This window comes from Salvelinus alpinus, chromosome 18 (genome assembly GCF_045679555.1).
Source record: "Salvelinus alpinus chromosome 18, SLU_Salpinus.1, whole genome shotgun sequence".
Lineage (NCBI taxonomy): Eukaryota > Metazoa > Chordata > Actinopteri > Salmoniformes > Salmonidae > Salvelinus > Salvelinus alpinus.
This window is the reverse complement of record NC_092103.1, coordinates 14,214,504-14,236,806: the sequence shown is the minus strand read 5'-3', so window position 1 is coordinate 14,236,806 and position 22,303 is coordinate 14,214,504. Positions and strand designations below refer to the sequence as shown.

Here is a 22,303-nt window from a genome sequence, read left to right as displayed (position 1 = left end):
ATTGTGTTTCCTCTCCACGTTTTGTTCAGAGAGGAGAGGGGTAAGAAGGGGAGGATTGTGTTTCCTCTCCACGTTTTGTTCAGAGAGGAGAGGGGTAAGAAGGGGAGGATTGTGTTTCCTCTCCACGTTTTGTTCAGAGAGGAGAGGGGTAAGAAGGGGAGGATTGTGTTTCCTCTCCACGTTTTGTTCAGAGAGGAGAGGGGTAAGAAGGGGAGGATTGTGTTTCTTCTCCACGTTTTGTTCAGAGAGGAGAGGGGTAAGAAGGGGAGGATTGTGTTTCCTCTCCACGTTTTGTTCAGAGAGGAGAGGGGTAAGAAAGGGAGGATTGTGTTTCCTCTCCACGTTTTGTTCAGAGAGGAGAGGGGTAAGAAGGGGAGGATTGTGTTTCCTCTCCACGTTTTGTTCAGAGAGGAGAGGGGTAAGAAGGGGAGGATTGTGTTTCCTCTCCACGTTTTGTTCAGAGAGGAGAGGGGTAAGAAGGGGAGGATTGTGTTTCCTCTCCACGTTTTGTTCAGAGAGGAGAGGGGTAAGAAGGGGAGGATTGTGTTTCCTCTCCACGTTTTGTTCAGAGAGGAGAGGGGTAAGAAGGGGAGGATTGTGTTTCCTCTCCACGTTTTGTTCAGAGAGGAGAGGGGTAAGAAGGGGAGGATTGTGTTTCCTCTCCACGTTTTGTTCAGAGAGGAGAGGGGTAAGAAGGGGAGGATTGTGTTTCCTCTCCACGTTTTGTTCAGAGAGGAGAGGGGTAAGAAGGGGAGGATTGTGTTTCCTCCACGTTTTGTTCAGAGAGGAGAGGGGTAAGAAGAGGATTGTGTTTCCTCTCCACGTTTTGTTCAGAGAGGAGAGGGGTAAGAAGGGGAGGATTGTGTTTCCTCTCCACGTTTTGTTCAGAGAGGAGAGGGGTAAGAAGGGGAGGATTGGGTTTCCTCTCCACGTTTTGTTCGGAGAGGAGTGGGGGATTATTTTGCCAGGTGTCTCCTTTGGCTCTGGGAATATATATTTTTCCCCCGTGGTGGAAGAAAATGTATCCTTTGTTTGGGTGGGGTGGATCTGCCGACACAGCTGGCCTATGCATAAGACAGGGAGGTCACAGCTAGATGTGACGCATTCTGTCAGCATGCAGCATACTCATGCATACCTGATCACACCTGCCCACCCACACCTGAGCTAACGTTTCTTTAGGGTTAGCTAGCAATGCACACAGCCGTGGAAATACAGCCACAATTCTCATTGGTCATTGAATGATCAGGATGTTTGTCTGTATGTTGTGATCAGTGTTCTGATCACATGGCACAAACGTTTGAATGTTTTTCTATAGCTCAGATGGATGTGATTTGTTTATATGGTGTGAATGAAACAACTGACCCATGCTGTTTTTTCTGTTGCTTTAGGTTTCCCTAAGGGTGGAGCGGCGCCCTCTTTTGGCCGGGTCAGCAACACTGCACCGGTACCCAAAGGTCCTGACCGCCCTGCTCCCCAGGCGCACCCCAAGGACCAGGACTCCCTGGTGCAGCGGGCCGAACACATCGCAGCAGGAACACGCACACCCATGTGTGGCCACTGTGACAAGGTCATCAGGTACATAACGACTGTCAGTATGGGAAATTGGGAATTTTGGACGCAGCGTAATCCGGTGGGTTCACTTCTGATTAGTTTAGTCCCTCTCATATGTATCTGACATACTGAATTTAAAGTTAATTTTATCCTGCCCACTTCCTGTTATCCACAGAGGTCCGTTCCTGGTGGCCATGGGCATGTCGTGGCACCCTGAGGAGTTTAACTGTTCCCACTGCCACGCGTCTCTGGTGGAGTCTGGCTTTGTGGAGGAGAGGGGAACAGTGTACTGTGCTCACTGCTATGAAGAGTTCTTTGCCCCTACCTGCACCAGCTGCAAGCAGAAGGTCCTGGGGGTGAGGGACATACATGTCCACCTTGCTCAATCGTCTTCCTCTCCAAATCCACGGGCACATATTGAAATCAAATGAGGACATTATTTACATTTACATTTACATTTAAGTCATTTAGCAGACGCTCTTATCCAGAGCGACTTACAAATTGGTGCATTCACCTTATGACATCCAGTGGAACAGCCACTTTACAATAGTGCATCTAAATCTTTTAGGGGTGGGGGGGGGTGAGAAGGATTACTTTATCCTATCCTAGGTATTCCTTAAAGAGGTGGGGTTTCAGGTGTCTCCGGAAGGTGGTGATTGACTCCGCTGTCCTGGCGTCGTGAGGGAGTTTGTTCCACCATTGGGGGGCCAGAGCAGCGAACAGTTTTGACTGGGCTGAGCGGGAACTGTACTTCCTCAGTGGTAGGGAGGCGAGCAGGCCAGAGGTGGATGAACGCAGTGCCCTTGTTTGGGTGTAGGGCCTGATCAGAGCCTGGAGGTACTGAGGTGCCGTTCCCCTCACAGCTCCGTAGGCAAGCACCATGGTCTTGTAGCGGATGCGAGCTTCAACTGGAAGCCAGTGGAGAGAGCGGAGGAGCGGGGTGACGTGAGAGAACTTGGGAAGGTTGAACACCAGACGGGCTGCGGCGTTCTGGATGAGTTGTAGGGGTTTAATGGCACAGGCAGGGAGCCCAGCCAACAGCGAGTTGCAGTAATCCAGACGGGAGATGACAAGTGCCTGGATTAGGACCTGCGCCGCTTCCTGTGTGAGGCAGGGTCGTACTCTGCGGATGTTGTAGAGCATGAACCTACAGGAACGGGCCACCGCCTTGATGTTAGTTGAGAACGACAGGGTGTTGTCCAGGATCACGCCAAGGTTCTTAGCGCTCTGGGAGGAGGACACAATGGAGTTGTCAACCGTGATGGCGAGATCATGGAACGGGCAGTCCTTCCCCGGGAGGAAGAGCAGCTCCGTCTTGCCGAGGTTCAGCTTGAGGTGGTGATCCGTCATCCACACTGATATGTCTGCCAGACATGCAGAGATGCGATTCGCCACCTGGTCATCAGAAGGGGGAAAGGAGAAGATTAGTTGTGTGTCGTCTGCATAGCAATGATAGGAGAGACCATGTGAGGTTATGACAGAGCCAAGTGACTTGGTGTATAGCGAGAATAGGAGAGGGCCTAGAACAGAGCCCTGGGGGACACCAGTGGTGAGAGCACGTGGTGAGGAGACAGATTCTCGCCACGCCACCTGGTAGGAGCGACCTGTCAGGTAGGACGCAATCCAAGCGTGGGCCGCGCCGGAGATGCCCAACTCGGAGAGGGTGGAGAGGAGGATCTGATGGTTCACAGTATCGAAGGCAGCCGATAGGTCTAGAAGGATGAGAGCAGAGGAGAGAGAGTTAGCTTTAGCAGTGCGGAGCGCCTCCGTGATACAGAGAAGAGCAGTCTCAGTTGAATGACTAGTCTTGAAACCTGACTGATTTGGATCAAGAAGGTCATTCTGAGAGAGATAGCGGGAGAGCTGGCCAAGGACGGCACGTTCAAGAGTTTGAGAGAAAAGAAAGAAGGGATACTGGTCTGTAGTTGTTGACATCGGAGGGATCGAGTGTAGGTTATTTCAGAATGGGTGCAACTCTCGCTCTCTTGAAGACGGAAGGGACGTAGCCAGCGGTCAGGGATGAGTTGATGAGCGAGGTGAGGTAAGGGAGAAGGTCTCCGGAAATGGTCTGGAGAAGAGAGGAGGGGATAGGGTCAAGCGGGCAGGTTGTTGGGCGGCCGGCCGTCACAAGACGCGAGATTTCATCTGGAGAGAGAGGGGAGAAAGAGGTCAGAGCACAGGGTAGGGCAGTGTGAGCAGAACCAGCGGTGTCGTTTGACTTAGCAAACGAGGATCGGATGTCGTCGACCTTCTTTTCAAAATGGTTGACGAAGTCATCTGCAGAGAGGGAGGAGGGGGGGGGAGGGGGAGGAGGATTCAGGAGGGAGGAGAAGGTGGCAAAGAGCTTCCTAGGGTTAGAGGCAGATGCTTGGAATTTAGAGTGGTAGAAAGTGGCTTTAGCAGCAGAGACAGAAGAGGAAAATGTAGAGAGGAGGGAGTGAAAGGATGCCAGGTCCGCAGGGAGGCGAGTTTTCCTCCATTTCCGCTCGGCTTCCCGGAGCCCTGTTCTGTGAGCTCGCAATGAGTCGTCGAGCCACGGAGCGGGAGGGGAGGACCGAGCCGGCCTGGAGGATAGGGGACATAGAGAGTCAAAGGATGCAGAAAGGGAGGAGAGGAGGGTTGAGGAGGCAGAATCAGGAGATAGGTTGGAGAAGGTTTGAGCAGAGGGAAGAGATGATAGGATGGAAGAGGAGAGGGTAGCGGGGGAGAGAGAGCGAAGGTTGGGACGGCGCGATACCATCCGAGTAGGGGCAGTGTGGGAAGTGTTGGATGAGAGCGAGAGGGAAAAGGATACAAGGTAGTGGTCGGAGACTTGGAGGGGAGTTGCAATGAGGTTAGTGGAAGAACAGCATCTAGTAAAAATGAGGTCGAGCGTATTGCCTGCCTTGTGAGTAGGGGGGGAAGGTGAGAGGGTGAGGTCAAAAGAGGAGAGGAGTGGAAAGAAGGAGGCAGAGAGGAATGAGTCAAAGGTAGACGTGGGGAGGTTAAAGTCGCCCAGAACTGTGAGAGGTGAGCCGTCCTCAGGAAAGGAGCTTATCAAGGCATCAAGCTCATTGATGAACTCTCCGAGGGAACCTGGAGGGCGATAAATGATAAGGATGTTAAGCTTGAAAGGGCTGGTAACTGTGACAGCATGGAATTCAAAGGAGGCGATAGACAGATGGGTAAGGGGAGAAAGAGAGAATGACCACTTGGGAGAGATGAGGATCCCGGTGCCACCACCCCGCTGACCAGAAGCTCTCGGGGTGTGCGAGAACACGTGGGCGGACGAAGAGAGAGCAGTAGGAGTAGCAGTGTTATCTGTGGTGATCCATGTTTCCGTCAGTGCCAAGAAGTCGAGGGACTGGAGGGAGGCATAGGCTGAGATGAACTCTGCCTTGTTGGCCGCAGATCGGCAGTTCCAGAGGCTACCGGAGACCTGGAACTCCACGTGGGTCGTGCGCGCTGGGACCACCAGATTAGGGTGGCCGCGGCCACGCGGTGTGGAGCGTTTGTATGGTCTGTGCAGAGAGGAGAGAACAGGGATAGACAGACACATAGTTGACAGGCTACAGAAGAGACTACGCTAATGCAAAGGAGATTGGAATGACAAGTGGACTACGCGTCTCGAATGTTCAGAAAGTTAAGCTTACGTAGCAAGAATCTTATTGACTAAAATGATTAAGATGATACAGTACTGCTGAAGTAGGCTAGCTGGCAGTGGCTGCGTTGTTGACTTTGTAGGCTAGCTGGCAGTGGCTGCGTTGTTGACACTACACTAATCAAGTCGTTCCGTTGAGTGTAATAGTTTCTACAGTGCTGCTATTCGGGGGCTAGCTGGCTAGCTAGCAGTGTTGATTACGTTACGTTGCGTTAAAAGAACGACAGTAGCTGGCTAGCTAACCTAGAAAATCGCTCTAGACTACACACTTATCTTTGATACAAAGACGGCTATGTAGCTAGCTGTGTAGCTAGCTACGATCAAACAAATCAAACCGTTGTACTGTAATGAAATGAAATGAAAATGTGATACTACCTGTGGAGCGAAGCGGAATGCGACCGGGTTGTTGAGTGCGGAAGTTCTATTCGGTAGACGTTGGCTAGCTGTTGGCTAGCTAGCAGTGTCTCCTACGTTAAGGACGACAAATAGCTGGCTAGCTAACCTCGGTAAATTAAGATAATCACTCTAAAACTACACACTCTAAACTACACAATTATCTTGGATACGAAGACAGCAAAGACAACTATGTAGCTAGCTAACACTACACTAATCAAGTCGTTCAGTTGAGTGTAATAGTTGCTACAGGACATTTGCTAGCTGGCTAGCTGCTGGGCAGATAGCAGTGTAGACTGCGTTAGGACGACGAAATACGATAATTACGCAACTATCTTTGATACAAAGACGGCTATGTAGCTAGCTAAGAAGAAATTGCTAAGATTAGACAAATCAAACCGTTGTACTATAATGAAATGTAATGAAATGTAATGAAAAGTTATACTACCTGCGGACCAAAGCGCGAATGCGACCGCTCGCTCCAACCCGGAAGTGAACTCTTGTGACATTATGACATTATAGGGAATTATATTACTGTCATAATCTCATATTTTTTTTTTACAGGAAGTCATCAATGCCCTGAAGCAGACCTGGCATGTGTACTGCTTCCTGTGTGCATCCTGCCAGCAGCCAATCAGAAACAACACCTTCCACATGGAGGACGGGCTGCCATACTGCGAAAGAGGTGAGAGGTCACAGCGAGCAAGGTGTTTCGGGAATGAACACGACTTTGAAATGAATCAAATCATGAAAGTAACATATGACTGACTCTCTTCCACCCAGATTATTACCAACTCTTTGGTACCAGTTGCCATGGTTGTGACTTCCCCATCGAGGCAGGAGACAAGTTTCTGGAGGCGTTGGGATTCACCTGGCATGATACCTGCTTCGTATGTGCAGTAAGTCAGGCCTGCATGGAGCGAGTGATGGAGTCATGGTGGGAGATAGATGTGGAATAGAAAGATTGTAGCATTGATATTACTGTACTGTCTGTCGGTCATTTCCTAGGTCTGCAGCACCAGTTTGGAGGGCCAAGCCTTCTTCTCTAAAAAGGACAAGGCTCTGTGCAAGAAACACGCCCACACAGTCTAGATCTGACCTGCCCCCAGGAGTGAAGAACAGAGGAAAACGGAGAAAGAATCTATTCTATCAGATGTAGATATTTTTGGTAGTTTTAAAAGATTGATTTATCTGATTATGACATTTATTGACAGAGGTAATTGTGTTAATGGGAATATAAGCTTTATTTTATCATATTTTGGTCAAACAAAGTGCATCATGGGAGAATGCATGTTGACTTGAAAGGAGGTATAATTTTTCATGAAATCTCAGATTGAAATGTTCTCTACATACAGAGCTTGTCTTTACTGTAGTTAGGTGAACAGACATGTATAAGGTAGATACTCAAGTAGCGGCCGGGGGGCCATATCTGGCTCATCATGACATTTCCTGTAGCCCTCAACATTAATTAATTTAATAAATGCAAAATCCACTACATACTGTATGATCCCATATAATTGATGTAGTTAAAAGTTAATTAAAGTGTTATTTTAGTAGATGAATGGGACCTTTATAAAATGAGCATGAATCAGTTGACAGATTTAAAATCGAACTGTTACCTTATTGAGAAAAAATGTGTTATTGTGGACGATTAGAGCACCCAACCCCGTTTATTCTCTCTTTCTCCCTCCCCTCCCCAGTGGTTGGGTCTGGAGACATATGTATTTATCCTGGTAGTATATTTATTGGGGCTGGTGGGATGTACTTTATTTGGGGATTTATAGGGGCAGTTGCACATAGTGGTTCACTGTCAGTAATTTTATGAGAAGTAGGGTTTTTCCATGTTTATCGTTCAATGTATGTATTTAAAACATATTTTGGGGGATTTACTGCCCATTTATTTTGAACCTAAACTTAGACACCATTTTGCGTTTGCTGCTCGTCTATGTCAGGGTTTCCCAAACTCGGTCCCCGGGTGCATATTTAGTTTTTTCCCCCTAGCACTACACAGCAAATTCAAATAATCAAAGCTTGAGCAAGGGCAAAAAAGGGCAAAAAACGAAATGTACACCTGGGGGGCCAGGACCAAGTTTGGGAAACCCTGCTCTATGTGGTGTTTATTGGTGTAATTAATTCCATTCCCAATCATATGTCATTATTAATCATCCAAACTTAGACTAAAAGTAAAATATCTCTCCATTTGTCCATAAAATGTCAGTGTTGAAAATGATTTGTATTAGAGCTCTGTGGGATGGACACTGTTTTATTGGGAAATGCATTGGTCTACTATTTGTAAAAATAAAACTACAATTTCATAAAGTAATAAGGATTCAATCGTGTGTGTTTAGGTTGTTTTTACGTGTATCAGTTTGTCACTATAGTGGTCCCAGAACCATACCTCAATATGACTGGTTCATCCATTCCCCATTGATTCCATTAATCCCCCATACTGTATTTATTGCATGATGATGAAGCAAAACCATTTTTTACAGCTTTAATGCCAACTTTCCTTCTATCAGGATGGGTGCTCTAAATGAAGTGTTGCTACACAGACATCATGCACCACTATAACAACAATATTGTTCTGTCTCAGATGAGGCCATACAGACCAGCACAAGCTTGAATCCCCTCACACTCACCTAGGTGGGAAAAGTACAAAGTCTACATGGAGACAGGGAAGACAATACCTCTCACAGGTGTCAGTCCTGTCTCCAATGATGACAGTTTATTTACTTGCAATGTTTTGGCAAAATCGCCTCACTAGAGAAATGCAACAGTGCAGACGACAATCGATTTTTTTCAAATAAACAATGACAAAAAAAAAATGTTTATAGGGGAACATTTTAAAGTTGTTGCCAATTATGCAATATTTCCATTGGTAGACAAAGTGAAAAGGGGCACTCGGAGCAGTGCAGGCCTAACTGTACTTCACCAAGACGTCGGAGGTGGGAGCCCTATACTGGACCCCGAAGACGCAGCGAATAGACAGACAGCCCGTTCACTTGGAAAAGACAGAAGTCGGACACAACACAAACGTAGAAAACTAGAAAGCTAGATGTAATGCTTGGAAGTTTTGTGACCAGGCCATCACATCGGAATCCGGCCATTCTACATTTTACGCGAGGAAAAGGTAAGTTTGTTTAGAAACCCTTAATCGTAGCGGGCGTGAAGTTTTAGCTTCGTCAATTGTGGTCGCGAGCTACTCTTACGGTTTCTGTAAGAATGTAAGTGGTGATATTGTGTTAAATTTATGATTCATGTAATTCGGTCGAGATACGTAGCTTTTCTGCTGTGATTGTTCAAGGGATGCTGCATTTGCTCCATCATCAACCGACTCTGATTCGTCTGGTTCCCGAGTTTTCCGGAGCTGGTGTTGATGCTCACCAGTAATTGGTTAAATCATCACCACACCATAAATCAGAATGCCACTTTTGATCAACTGAGATATAGCCTCGAAAATACACCTCCAACGGTGAACGTATTGTAGCCTACATTATGATAAACGTATTAAACGGTGTTTTACAAATGGATCAATCATTTAGCCTAATGTTAATAGCCTTATATTTCGAAACATTTGCAATAGCTTACTTTCACAAATCAATTACGTTACCAAGGCTCTAGAGAGGTATTGGGTGTTTTTGGTGAATCCCTGAAGTCTTGTTTACTGTCTATTAAAATATGCAGTCCCAGTATGACCTTACACACCTTGCTAGCTATCTCATTGAAAGTGTCTCTTAATTAATGAACTCTGTGCGATTTTGAAGTACAGCCTCAGGCAGAGTCCAGCACTGATAGTGCTCATTAGAGCTGTGGGAGTCATAGTATCAGTATGCCCAGACTCCACAGAGCTTTGGAGAGACTGTAGTTTGAGTTCAGTAAGATGTATACTCACACTAAGACAGAGTGGACATGGGTTCAGGACAGGAGGTTGGCATGTGTGTCTGTATTAACCTTGTCCCCAAGCTACACTGTTGTAAAGTGTTGGTCCAAAGTTTCATCAGCTGAAATAAAAAATCCCAGACATTTTCCATACTCACAAAAAGCTTATTTCTCTAAATTTGTGTGCACACATGTTACATCCCTGTTAGTCAGCATTTCTCCTTTGCCAAGATAATCGATCCACCTGTCAGGTGTGGCATATCAAGAAGCTGATTAAACGGCATGATCATTACACAGGTGCTCCTTGTGCTGGGGACAATAAAAGGCCACTTTAAAATGTGCAATTTTGGCACACAACACAATGCCACAAGTCTCAAGGGAGTGTGAAATTGGCATGCTGTCTGCAGGAATGTCCACTAGAGCTGTTGCCAGATAATTTAATGTTAATTTGTCAACCATAAGCTGCTTCCAACGTTGTTTTAGAGAATTTGGCAGTACGTCCAAACAGCCTCACAACCGCAGACCTCGTATAACCACTCCAGCCCAGGACCTCCACGTACGGCTTCACCTGTGGGATTGTCTTGGGGGGGAGGGGCTGAGGAGTATTTCTGTCTGTAATAAAGCCCTTTTGTGGGGAAAAACTCATTCTGATTAGCTAAGTCTGGCTCTCCAGTGGGTGGGCCTGGCTCCCAAGTGGTGGGCCTATGCCCTCCCAGGGCCACCCATGGCTGCACCCCTGCCCAGTCATGTGAAATTCATAGATTAGGGCCTAATGAATGTATTTCAATTGACTTATTTCCTTATATGAACTGTAACTTAGTAAAAACGTTGAAATTGTTGCATGTTGCGTCTATATTTTTGTTCAGTATAAATTGCTACTACGTATAGACCAGTGATGGAGTAAAAGTAAAGATACCTTAATAGAAAATTACTCCAGTAAAAGTGAAGTCACCCAGTAAAATACTACTTGAGTAAAAGTCTAAAAGTATTGGGTTTTAAATATACTTAAGTATCAAAAGTAAATGTAATTGCTAATGTAAAGTGGCAAGAAAAAGTATGTGAACCCTTTGGAATTACCTGGATTTCTGCATAAATTGGACATATAACTTAATCTGTTCATCTAAGTCACAACAACACATAAACATAGTGTGCTTAAACTAATAACAAACAAATTATTGTATTTTTCTTGTCTATATTGAATACATCATTTAAACATTCACAGTGTAGGTTGGGAAAAGTATGTGAACCCCTAGGCTAATGACTTCACCAGAAGCTAATTGGAGTCAGGGGTTAGCTAACCTGGAGTCCAATCAATCAATCACCATTTCACATCGGTTACACCAGCCTAATCTCGGGAGTTGATAGGCTTGAAGTCATAAAACAGCTCAATGCTTGAAGCACAGCGAAGAGCTGCTGGCAATGCACGAAAGTGCTGTTTGAATGAATGCTTACGAGCCTGCTGCTGCCTATCACAGCTCAGTCAGACTGCTCTATCAAATATCAAATCATATACTTAATTATAACATAATAACACACAGAAATACGAGCCTTTGGTCATTGATATGGTCGAATCCGGAAACTATCATTTCGAAAACAAAACGTTTCACTTTCAGTGAAATACGGAACCGTTCCGTATTTTATCTAATGGATGGCATCCCTAAGTCTAAATATTGATGTTACATTGCACAACCTTCAATGTTATGTCATAATTATGTATAATTCTGGCAAATTAATTACGGTCTTTGTTAGGAAGAAATGGTCTTCACATAGTTCGCAATGAGCCAGACGGCCCAAACTGCTGCATATACCCTGACTCTGCTTGCACGGAACGCAAGAGAAGTGAAACGATTTCCCTAGTTAACATAAATTCATGTTAGCAGGCAATATTAACTAAATAAGCAGGTTTAAAAATGTATACTTGTGTATTGATTTTAAAGAAAGGCATTGATGTTTAGGTACACATTGGTGCAACAACTGTGCTTTTTTTCGCGAATGCGCTTGTTAAATCATCACCGGTTTGGCGAAGTAGGCTGTGATTCGATGAGAAATTGACAGGCACCGCATCGATTATATGCAACGCAGGACAAGCTAGATAACTACACATGGTTGATGACATTACTAGTTTAACTAGTGATTATGTTAAGGTTGATTGTTTTTTATAAGATAAGTTTAATGCTAGCTAGCAACTTACCTTGGCTTCTTGCTGCACTCGCGTAACAGATAGTCAGCTTGCCACGCAGTCTCCTCGTGGAGTGCAATGTAATCGGCCACAATCGGTGTCCAAAAATGCCGATTACCGATTGTTATGAATCGGCCATTCTAATTAATGGGTGGACCTCTAGTAGGGAGCATCATGGTTTGGAACTGCTTTGCTGCCTCAGGGCTTAGACAGCTTGCTATCATCGACGGGAAAATGAATTCCCAAGTTTATCAAGACATTTTGCAGGAAAATGTTAGGCTATCTGTCTGCCAATTGAATCTCAACAGAAGTTGGGTGATGCAACAGGACAACGACCCAAAACACAGAAGTAAATCAACAGAAGAAAATACGCCTTCTGGAGTGGCCCGGTCAGAGTCCTGACCTCAACCTGATTGAGATGCTGTGGCATGACCTGGAGAGCAGTTCACACCAGACATCCCAAGAATATTTCTGAACTGAAACAGTTTTGTAAAGAGGAATGGTCCAAAATTCCTCCTGACCGTTGTGCAGGTCTGATCCTCAACAACTGGTTGAGGTTATTGCTGCCAAAGGAGGGTCAATCAGTTATTAAATTCAAGGTTTCACATACTTTTCCCACCCTGCACTGTGATTGTGTACACAGCGTGTTCAATAAAGACAAGACCATGTATAATTGTTTGTGTGTTATTAGTTTAAGCAGACTGTTTGTCTTGTTGTGACCTAGATGAAGATCAAATCCAGGTATTTCCAAAGGGTTGACACACTTTTTCTTGCCACTGTATATACACTGCTCAAAAAAATAAAGGGAACACTTAAACAACACAATGTAACTCCAAGTCAATCACACTTCTGTGAAATCAAACTGTCCACTTAGGAAGCAACACTGATTGACACTACATTTCACATGCTGTTGTGCAAATGGAATAGACAAAAGGTGGAAATTATAGGCAATTAGCAAGACACCCCCAAAAAAGGAGTGATTCTGCAGGTGGTGACCACAGACCACTTCTCAGTTCCTATGCTTCCTGGCTGATGTTTTGGTCACTTTTGAATGCTGGCGGTGCTCTCACTCTAGTGGTAGCATGAGACGGAGTCTACAACCCACACAAGTGGCTCAGGTAGTGCAGTTCATCCAGGATGGCACATCAATGCGAGCTGTGGCAAAAAGGTTTGCTGTGTCTGTCAGCGTAGTGTCCAGAGCATGGAGGCGCTACCAGGAGACAGGCCAGTACATCAGGAGACGTGGAGGAGGCCGTAGGAGGGCAACAACCCAGCAGCAGGACCGCTACCTCCGCCTTTGTGCAAGGAGGTGCACTGCCAGAGCCCTGCAAAATGACCTCCAGCAGGCCACAAATGTGCATGTGTCAGCATATGGTCTCACAAGGGGTCTGAGGATCTCATCTCGGTACCTAATGGCAGTCAGGCTACCTCTCGCGAGCACATGGAGGGCTGTGCGGCCCCACAAAGAAATGCCACCCCACACCATGACTGACCCATCGCCAAACCGGTCATGCTGGAGGATGTTGCAGGCAGCAGAACGTTCTCCACGGCGTCTCCAGACTCTGTCACGTCTGTCACATGTGCTCATGTGCTCAGTGTGAACCTGCTTTCATCTGTGAAGAGCACAGGGCGCCAGTGGCGAATTTGCCAATCTTGGTGTTGTCTGGCAAATGCCAAACGTCCTGCACGGTGTTGGGCTGTAAGCACAACCCCCACCTGTGGACGTCGGGCCCTCATACCACCCTCATGGAGTCTGTTTCTGACCGTTTGAGCAGACACATGCACATTTGTGGCCTGCTGGAGGTCATTTTGCAGGGTGCTGGCAGTGCACCTCCTTGCACAAAGGCGGAGGTAGCGGTCCTGCTGCTGGGTTGTTGCCCTCCTACGGCCTCCTCCACGTCTCCTGATGTACTGGCCTGTCTCCTGGTAGCGCCTCCATGCTCTGGACATTACGCTGACAGACACAGCAAACCTTTTTGCCACAGCTCGCATTGATGTGCCATCATGGATGAACTGCAGTACCTGAGCCACTTGTGTGGGTTGTAGACTCCGTCTCATGCTACCACTAGAGTGAGAGCACCACCAGCATTCAAAAGTGACCAAAACATCAGCCAGGAAGCATAGGAAAGGGATGAGCAGGATGTTCTCTAGATAAGTGCATGTATTTGACCATTTTCCTGTCCTGCTAGCCATTCAAAATGTAACGAGTACTTTTGGGTGTCAGGGAAAATGGATGGAGTAAAACCTGTCAAAAATAGTAAAGTACAGATACCCCAAAAAGTGACTTAAGTAGTACTTTAAAGTTTTTTTATTAAGTACTTTACACCACTGATAAAGACCCTGGTAACACCGTCCTAAAGTGGGACTTGAAAGGGGTGCAGCTTAAAATGGAGGCGGATCGAGCCTGCTAGCGCTGTATTAGATGGGACTTTGGCATTCATTTTGATTGAAACATTTTGAAAATCCCCAATTAAAATCAGTGGCTAGATGGTGATGGACTGAGAGATCAGCTAATTAAAATCAGTGGTTGTTTCGTCCACTCCTGCCAATGGCCTCCATTCAAGTCCCTTTCTGAGGCGCTGTGAAACCATACAGTTTGACCGAGAGAGAGAGATCCGGCTGGGGGATGAGATTAGCGGTTGTGTGTATGAATGTGTGTCTCTGTCTGTGTTATGTTTTGTGGCCATGGGGCTGTTGACTTGAGAGGCCCATCCAATGGTGTATAGTGGCATGGGGTCAAGGGTAATATTTGACTGGACTGAAACCCCATTTAAAGACATAATGTCATGCCACAATGCTTTGCTCTGTTCTCCAGTCTATCATAGAACTCCACCGGACCAGATCTGATCTCATTACATCACTGGCCTCCAGCTCCTGATGTTAGACCAGGCCAGAAACCCTATGCAGCCATCCATGCACAGCCTTATATTTCAGATTTGTCTTCACCTTGGAGACTGAGGTTGTGTCCAAAAAGGCACCTTATTCCCTATGTAGTGCACTACTTTTGACCAAGGCCCATAGGGATCTGCTCAAAGTAGGGCACTATATATAGGGTGCTATTTGGGACGCACAGTCCTAGTCAATACAGAGGATCATTGATGGAGGCCTGAGTGAGATTGAGAGTGAGAGAGTGTGTGGGCTAGGATGAACCACACAGTGATCCCACTACCACCCAGGACGGGCACCACACGCACACGCACGCACGCACGCACGCACGCACGCACGCACGCACGCACGCACGCACGCACACACACACACACACACAATTTGCCTACAGGACAGGGATGTGGAGGGAGGCTGGGCAGCTGGAGGGCAGTTGGCAGGCCTGTGTTTTTGTGGCCTACCACAGTCTGAGGCTGGAAGCGTTTCCGTGTTGGGCTCTATGTGTGTTTCAGGCGCCTGTGTGTGTGTCATCGTGTAACTTACCCACGCCACCGTGGTGGTCTTGTACGGTAGCCTTCAGGGCTGGGGTCTATTCAAAGTGGAGGCAGTCAATTGATTTTTATTTCAAATTAAACAATTGAAAAACTTTTGATATAAACAGCTTATACTCCTCAGTTTATTGAGAAGTCATTGAAATGAAAATAGATGTCGTTTTTTCAAATTTTGAATTGTTATCTAAGTTCACGTCCTGAATGTACTGCCTTCTTTTCCAATTGACTCCAGCCCTGGTAGCCGTATAAAGGAATGTGTCTGCAATGTGAAAACGACTGTGATTCAGGCCTGGCGGCACAATCGCTGCCACACTGGTCTGGTAATTATCATGATTTGAAATGAGAACCATTGATATTGGGAGGAGAGGTGATGACCATGCACCTGTCAGGTATCTGTTGAACTAAACATTTGGCCTTGTACTGTAGTACAACACATGGTCACACTGTCATCTCCCATGTGATCAATGAAGAACCTACTAGATGTCAAAGACCCAAATTGTTCTGTGATTATGGAAGGCTGCAGGGTGTGTCTTTAACATGTGAGATAAAATCTACATCTACCAAATGAATCATCTCCAGGTATCTGCAGGCTACTTCTATCCCTTTTACTTTTGAGTTAAATACCTAGACCTACTGACTCGTCTATAGAGAGACACACACATACACACACACACACACACACACATACACACATACACACACAGGGTGGTCATGGGTCTGAATCTGGGTCTGTCCGCAGGGCTAAGCTTAGCAAGCTGCGACCCCCTCACCCTAGCTTCCTCCAGTATAATTACAGGAAGTTAGCTCAGCCAATCAAAGAAGAGTTCCTAGGTGCGTATCAAAAAGCGGCCAGTATTTGATGGGGGGGGGGGGGGGGGGGTGTTGGTTCCTCTTAGGGGATGCATGAGAGACATTGAGAAAGTGTTGAAGAGGGTGGAACTGTCTTCCAGCCATCTCAGGAAGAATGAATTTGACAACTGTCAGGTTATTGAGGGATATCTTTGTTCATCCCGTATTGAAGTTTCTACTTTATTGAAGTCGTCAGGAGGATTTGAACACAGAGAGTCGGAGTGAATGTGTGGGTCTTGTTACGGAGAGCCAGACAGGGGATGTAGAGACCCTAGCTGCCTGAGCTACAATGTATCAGAGTCTTGACAGAGGAGAGGACAACAGATGGAGAATGGAGGATAACAGGCCTCTTTCAAATGGCTTTACCAGCCACCAAAACGCCAGAACGTTCTTTACAATTCCCCTTTGTTCCATCTCTCTCTGCTCTTGACAAGGAGTGTTGCAGTAGATTTAAGCGCACGGGTGTTTGATAGACTACATACAGTGCATTCGGAAAGTATTCAGACCCCTTCCCTTTTTCCACATTTTATCATTTTTTAAAGTTTTGATAGGTTCTCCCGTCTCCACAGAGGAACTCTGAAACTCTGTCAGAATGACCATCGGGTTCTTGGTCACCTCCCTGACCAATGGCCTTCTTCCCCGATTGCTCAGTTTGGTCGGGCGGCCAGCTCTAGGAAGAGTCTTGGTGTTTCCAAACTTCTACCATTTAAGAATGATGAAGGCCACTTTGTTCTTGGGGACCTTCAATGCCGCAGACTTTTTGTTACCCTTCCCCAGATCTGTGCCTCAACACAATCCTGTCTCGGAGCTCTACGGACAATTCCTTCGACCTCATGGCTTGGTTTTTGCTCTGACATGCACGGTCAACTGTGGGACCTTATATAGACAGGTGTGTGCCTTTCCAAATCATGTCCAGTCAATTGAATTTACCACAGGTGGACTCCAATCAAGTTATAGAAACATCTCAAGGATGATCAATGGACACAGGATGCACCTGAGCTCATTTTCGAGTCTCATAGAAAAGTGTCTGAATACTTACATAAGTATTGTGTCTAAAAACCTGTTTTCGATTTGTCATTATGGGGTGTTGTGTGTAGATTGATGAGGAAAAACATTTATTTAATCAATTTTAGCATAAGTCTAACAAAGTGGTAGGCCACACAAGCTCACAGAACGAGACCTCTGAGCGCTGAAGCGCGTAGCACTCGGTTGCAACACTCACTACCGAGTTCCCAACTCCTTCTGGAAGCAACGTCAGCACAATAACTGTTAGTCTGGAGCTTCATGAAATGGGTTTCCCTGGCCGTGCAGCCCGCACACAAGCCTTAGATCACCATGTGCAATGCCAAGCGTCGGCTGGAGTGGTGTAAAGCTCGCCGCCATTGGACTCTGGAGCAGTGGAAACGAGGTCCACACAGAAATGGTTTGTCAAGATCTGTGTGGAAGAACTTGACTGGCCTGCACAGAGCCCTGACCTCAACCCCATCGAGCATGTTTGGGATGAATTGGAACGCCGACTACGAGTCAGGCCTAATCGCCCAACATCAGTGCCCGACCTCACAAATGCTCTTGTGCCTGAGTGGAATCAAGTCCCCGCAACAATGTTCCAACATCTAGTGGAAAGCCTTTGCAGAAGAATGGAGGCTGTTATAGCAGCAAAGGGGAGGACCAACTCCATATTAATGCCCATGATTTTGTAATGAGATGTTCGACGAGCAGGTGTCCACACACTTTTGGTCATGTAGTGTAGCTCTCTCGCATGTGTGCACCCACGAGCATGCGCTTTTGCACACACACACTTCAGAGCTCAAGAGCATCTGGTACCAAGGTTTTACAAAGGTATGGCTTTTCCACCCATTACCCAATCCCTTTGCTTTCTTTCTGCCAATACTGTAGCTGGCGTTCTTCCCACTCACTGACACTCTGTAGTCCCCATGCACACCCAGACACTCTGAAGGAAAAACAACATATTCCTTTCCCCCTGGAAAACAATGCTCACATCAGTTCACAGACCCAGGGATGCAGGTCTCTGCTTGTGTCTGCACCAGACATTCTCCTCCCTCAGGAGGACTAGGAGACATGGCGTCGGGCAGAGGATAGATGAAGGGGATAGATTCTGCTGTCTTCATATGAACAGAGTTGTGGGTTTCATCATTGGGACAAGGACGTAAAGGACTCACCATCTCCTATGAGAGAACTCTCAGCTTTAGAACAATAGAACAATCACTTTTTTAGGCCTACCCATTTTTTAAACTCTGATGTATCTATTCATAGTCCCTCTGAGATTCCTGGAAGGGAGACATCTTTCATATCTGGATATATAAACATGAGCTATTTGATAAGAGTTCAGTCTAGACCAGTGTGATGTCAATAAGACTGTTATATTCCTGAGGGGAAAACACACGGTCTCCAGTGAGGTGAGGAGGAGGAAGAAGAAGGAAAAAAAGAGGGGGTGGGAGGAAGAAGTGGAGGAGGCATCGTCTTGTTCCACTTTTTACTAATCCTCTCCTTTCCTTTAGGTTCCAGTTGGTCTTTGGTAATTAGTGATAATCCACCCAGTCCCCAACATCACTGTGAGGATCTCTCTCTCTCTTTGTCTTTCTGTCTCTCTCGGTCTCTCTCTGTGTCTCTCTCTCTCTCTGATGAAGGGAAAGAGCAGGAATTACTTCAGTGTCCTCTTTGCCTGGAAGGTCTTTAACCCTGTGTGAGAAAACAGACATCCTGTCATTAGTGGGAGAAAGAGGAGCATATACAGGAGAATAAGGAAGAGGAGGGGAGAGACAGTGAGAGGGGGTGTAGTTGTTTAATGTCGACTAGGTGCATTGGTTTAAATCCCAGGTGGGGTAATGCCTTGAGCCTGGCTGAAATGACGTCTGAATCACGTCTGACAATCACCATTTTTGTTAACATGGAAAATATACTGTACGATTATATAAACTTTCTTTACCAACTTTCCCTTTTTCTTCTAGGAGAAGACAGCAGCTGTGACTTTGGATGACCATAATGACAGACCGTTGTTTAACCCCTCATTGTTGGATGGTGAGTCTGTTTTCCATCCTTGAATTTTCTAAGTTGTTTATTACTGTACGCTGAGTGTTTGATTGCTGATTGCCCTACACTAGTCTCTTATTGTGTGTGTAGCGAGCTCAGTGGTGGCTAGGTGGCCGTGCCCTTCCAGAGAAGTGACCAATTGACTAACTGCTGAGCACATGGATTAGGATGGACGAGAACCCATACTGCAGCTAATAGTCATCTCTGTGTACGTGGCAGAATCAGTCTGGAGTAGACACGGTAACGGAGGCCAATGGATGCTCTATGGATAGTCCTGCTCCACCTGCCAGTCCCAGGGCATGGGTGTTTGTGTGAGAAGCTGATTGTGGCATCACCACAGGGTCGTGTGTGTGTGTGTGTGTGTGTGTGTGTGTGTGTGTGTGTGTGTGTGTGTGTGTGTGTGTGTGTGTGTGTGTGTGTGTGTGTGTGTGTGTGTGTGTGTGTGTGTGTGTGTGTGTGTGTGTGTGTGTGTGTGTGTGTGAGAGAGACATGGATCCCTCCGACTGAGTGAGAGAATGTGGGATGGCACACTGTGCCTGCTTACCCCAACCTGGTCACCATGGTGACTGATTAAAAGGTGATGCGTGGAGCTGACAGGTTGACGGTAGCAGCTGAGCTACACTCTACAGGCGTGGGACTGACTGAACCTCACGTCACAGCTGACCTGTGGGCAGGTGAGACATGAGGGCCTGTTCCAGAATTGTAAGCCGTAGCTGATCTGAGGACTGTTCAATTGGGGACTGGGTGTGAACAGAACAGAACGTGTGAAGGCCACACGTCATTGAGTGCGATCGTTCAATATAAAGTGTCTCTGACGTGACCTCTTATACAGTACCTTCTCTCTCCTTGATTTCCACACTGTGTCAGAGAGTTGCTGCTGTGGACTTCCGTTAGCGTTCCTTAACCATTAAGCAGTGAGACTTGCCACTACAGGACCCGTCATAAACAACACAATGTGATGACAACACTGACACCGCTCCAACAGTGGGATCTGATCTGAAGCCAGTGAAGAGTCCCCTCCACAGAGGACAATACCTGCTTGTGTTGGTGAGAGGCTGTGGAATGTAGACTCTAACACTGACCTCGTGTCCGGAAATAGGAGAGGATTGTAGTAGTGGAGCGCTGGTTTGGACGGAGAGTAACTCAAACCCGTTAAAGAATGTCAAGAATCTATGTGTTAAAGTTCCCACTGGATCTCTCTCTCTACGGCTGGATCCTGGCAAATAAGAGGCAGCTGTGTCGGAGGGAGAAAAACTGAGAGGAGTCACATTGAGGTTGATTGAATTGAATTGAGTGCGCATCCTCTATATGGAAAACATTACTGTATAGTACACGCACGCACACACACCAAGCTCAGGCAGACATGTAGCAACCAGGATGTTGGTGTGTGTTGATACGCTGTAACTCAGTGGGTTATTAAAGCAGTGCATGGTAGAACCGCTGAGACAGACACACCGCCCCACGTTATTCTTTTTATTTGTATATATTTTTTATTTAACCTTTTAACTTATGATTACACCTGTTTTAAAGTGCAATTGGAGATCTAACAGGTAGCCCTGCTCATTTCTGTTGGTTTAGTGCTCTACTGACTCGGCTCTACTGACTCGGCTCTACTGACTCGGCTCTACCGACTCGGCTCTACCGACTCGGCTCAACCGACTCGGCTCAACCGACTCGGCTCAACCGACTCGGCTCAACCGACTCGGCTCTACCGACTCGACTCTACCGACTCGGCTCTACCGACTCGGCTCTACCGACTCGGCTCTACCGACTCGGCTCTACCGACTCGGCTCAACCGACTCGGCTCTACCGACTCGACTCTACTGACTCGGCTCTACTGACTCGGCTCTACTGACTCGACTCTACTGACTCGGCTCTACTGACTCGACTCTACTGACTCGGCTCTACTGACTCGGCTCTGTAATTATGGTACTGGGACTGAGCCTGTGTATAGCTTGCAGTCTCGTGTCTCTTTTTCCTGCGTGTTTCGTTTGTTTTTCCTACTTTATATTATTTCCTTGAATACTGCATTGTTGGGAAAGAGCTCACAAGTGAGCATTTCACTGTACTGTTTACACCTGCTGTATCCTGTGCATGTGACAAACATTGAAACTTGAAACTAATACTGTACTGTTATTTAATTGTAACTACACTGGCATGCGGCTTTCGAAACGTTCCTTAAGCTTTGCATCCTGTTTTAAGACCTGCCTCTCCTTTAGAACACTCCAAACCCTCCCAACCCCATAACCACATACATAAACACACCAAGAGATTTAAATGCCCCACATTTCTTCAAATGTGTACTGTGAGGGTTTTTAGTTCCAATTGATTTCGCCACTCTGAAAACACATCCATCACATATTATGTTGAATGTCCTTTGAAGAACCAATACCGACTGAGCGACTTTGTTCTAAATTCCCTGGCTATGTCTTGGAGTGTAGTTACAACGAATCCCCACGTTCGTCCGCTAACTGCTTTTGACAGCAAGTGCCATTCTGACTGCAAGGAGAGACGGGGAAAACAGATGAAATCTATTTCTCTCCCGCTAACGTTATTCGCCTGCCAAACCCCTCTGTTTTTGATGACAGATTCAAATGGATTTCGCGTGTGCTTTTTACATACATACAGGGCAGAGGGCGATCTGAGCCATACCTGGACTGGCCACGGTTGTCTGCATGGAAATGTGATGACATCAAAGCTTTGCATGCCGAGCCCTAGGCCTCTACCCCCTCTACTGTGCTGTAGGCCACCCAGAGAGGAGAGGGCACAGGACCGCCTTTGCATAGATGCTATCTGGGGTCCACCCTCTCTCTTATCTGCGGCTGCTCTGAGTAATCTCTTAATTACAGCTTAAATAACATCCTGGTGAAAAACAATAAAGAATGAAACAGACACAGACCGATGAAGCTAATGGATGTTATTTAGAAATGGTAAAATACCCTAAAAACAATGTGAAACAGACACCTGATCGAGATTGACTGTATGTATGCATATATAGATTCGATCATCTGTGGTGTGTTTTGTTGAGATGTGAGTGTGTGACAAGTGGAGTGTGTGTGCAGTCAGGTGTCCTGGTGGCGTGCAGTGCCACATTCCACTTCACTCTGGACTCTCAACAAAGGCTCACAGCTAGCACCGCACTATGTTTGGAACGGGGATGGAAAATGTGCAGCCAGGCAGCTTCCCTTTCGATCAGCCAATTTGAGTATAAATAGTGGAGTGACACAAACGCACACCAACAAACAAACACACACAGGTTGCACAGGCAGCACTGTGGTAGAATGCCTGGCAGGTTTTAGCTCACGTCGCTGGATTAGAGAGCCAGCC

The 22,303-nt window shown here is 46.5% G+C and overlaps 2 protein-coding genes across 5 annotated transcripts in view; both read left to right on the top strand.

Moving 5' to 3' along the window:
- LOC139543842 (PDZ and LIM domain protein 5-like) overlaps nucleotides 1-7,918 on the top strand; it is a 75,486-nt gene extending 67,568 nt beyond the window's left edge. For all 3 annotated transcript variants that reach the window (XM_071350317.1, XM_071350316.1, XM_071350315.1), the window contains 5 exons: nucleotides 1,389-1,575; nucleotides 1,727-1,907; nucleotides 6,149-6,269; nucleotides 6,368-6,483; nucleotides 6,593-7,918. In XM_071350317.1, the coding sequence (XP_071206418.1) occupies nucleotides 1,389-1,575; nucleotides 1,727-1,907; nucleotides 6,149-6,269; nucleotides 6,368-6,483; nucleotides 6,593-6,676 (689 nt within the window). In that variant the 3' untranslated portion in view covers nucleotides 6,677-7,918. The remainder of the gene's footprint in view (nucleotides 1-1,388; nucleotides 1,576-1,726; nucleotides 1,908-6,148; nucleotides 6,270-6,367; nucleotides 6,484-6,592) is intronic.
- Nucleotides 7,919-8,545: 627 nt separating this feature from the next.
- The window catches only part of LOC139543841 (bone morphogenetic protein receptor type-1B-like), a 114,030-nt gene continuing 100,272 nt past the window's right edge, over nucleotides 8,546-22,303 (top strand). For both annotated transcript variants that reach the window (XM_071350313.1, XM_071350314.1), the window contains exons 1-2: nucleotides 8,546-8,714; nucleotides 18,895-18,964. The gene's annotated coding sequence lies outside the window, so the exon portion shown is untranslated. The remainder of the gene's footprint in view (nucleotides 8,715-18,894; nucleotides 18,965-22,303) is intronic.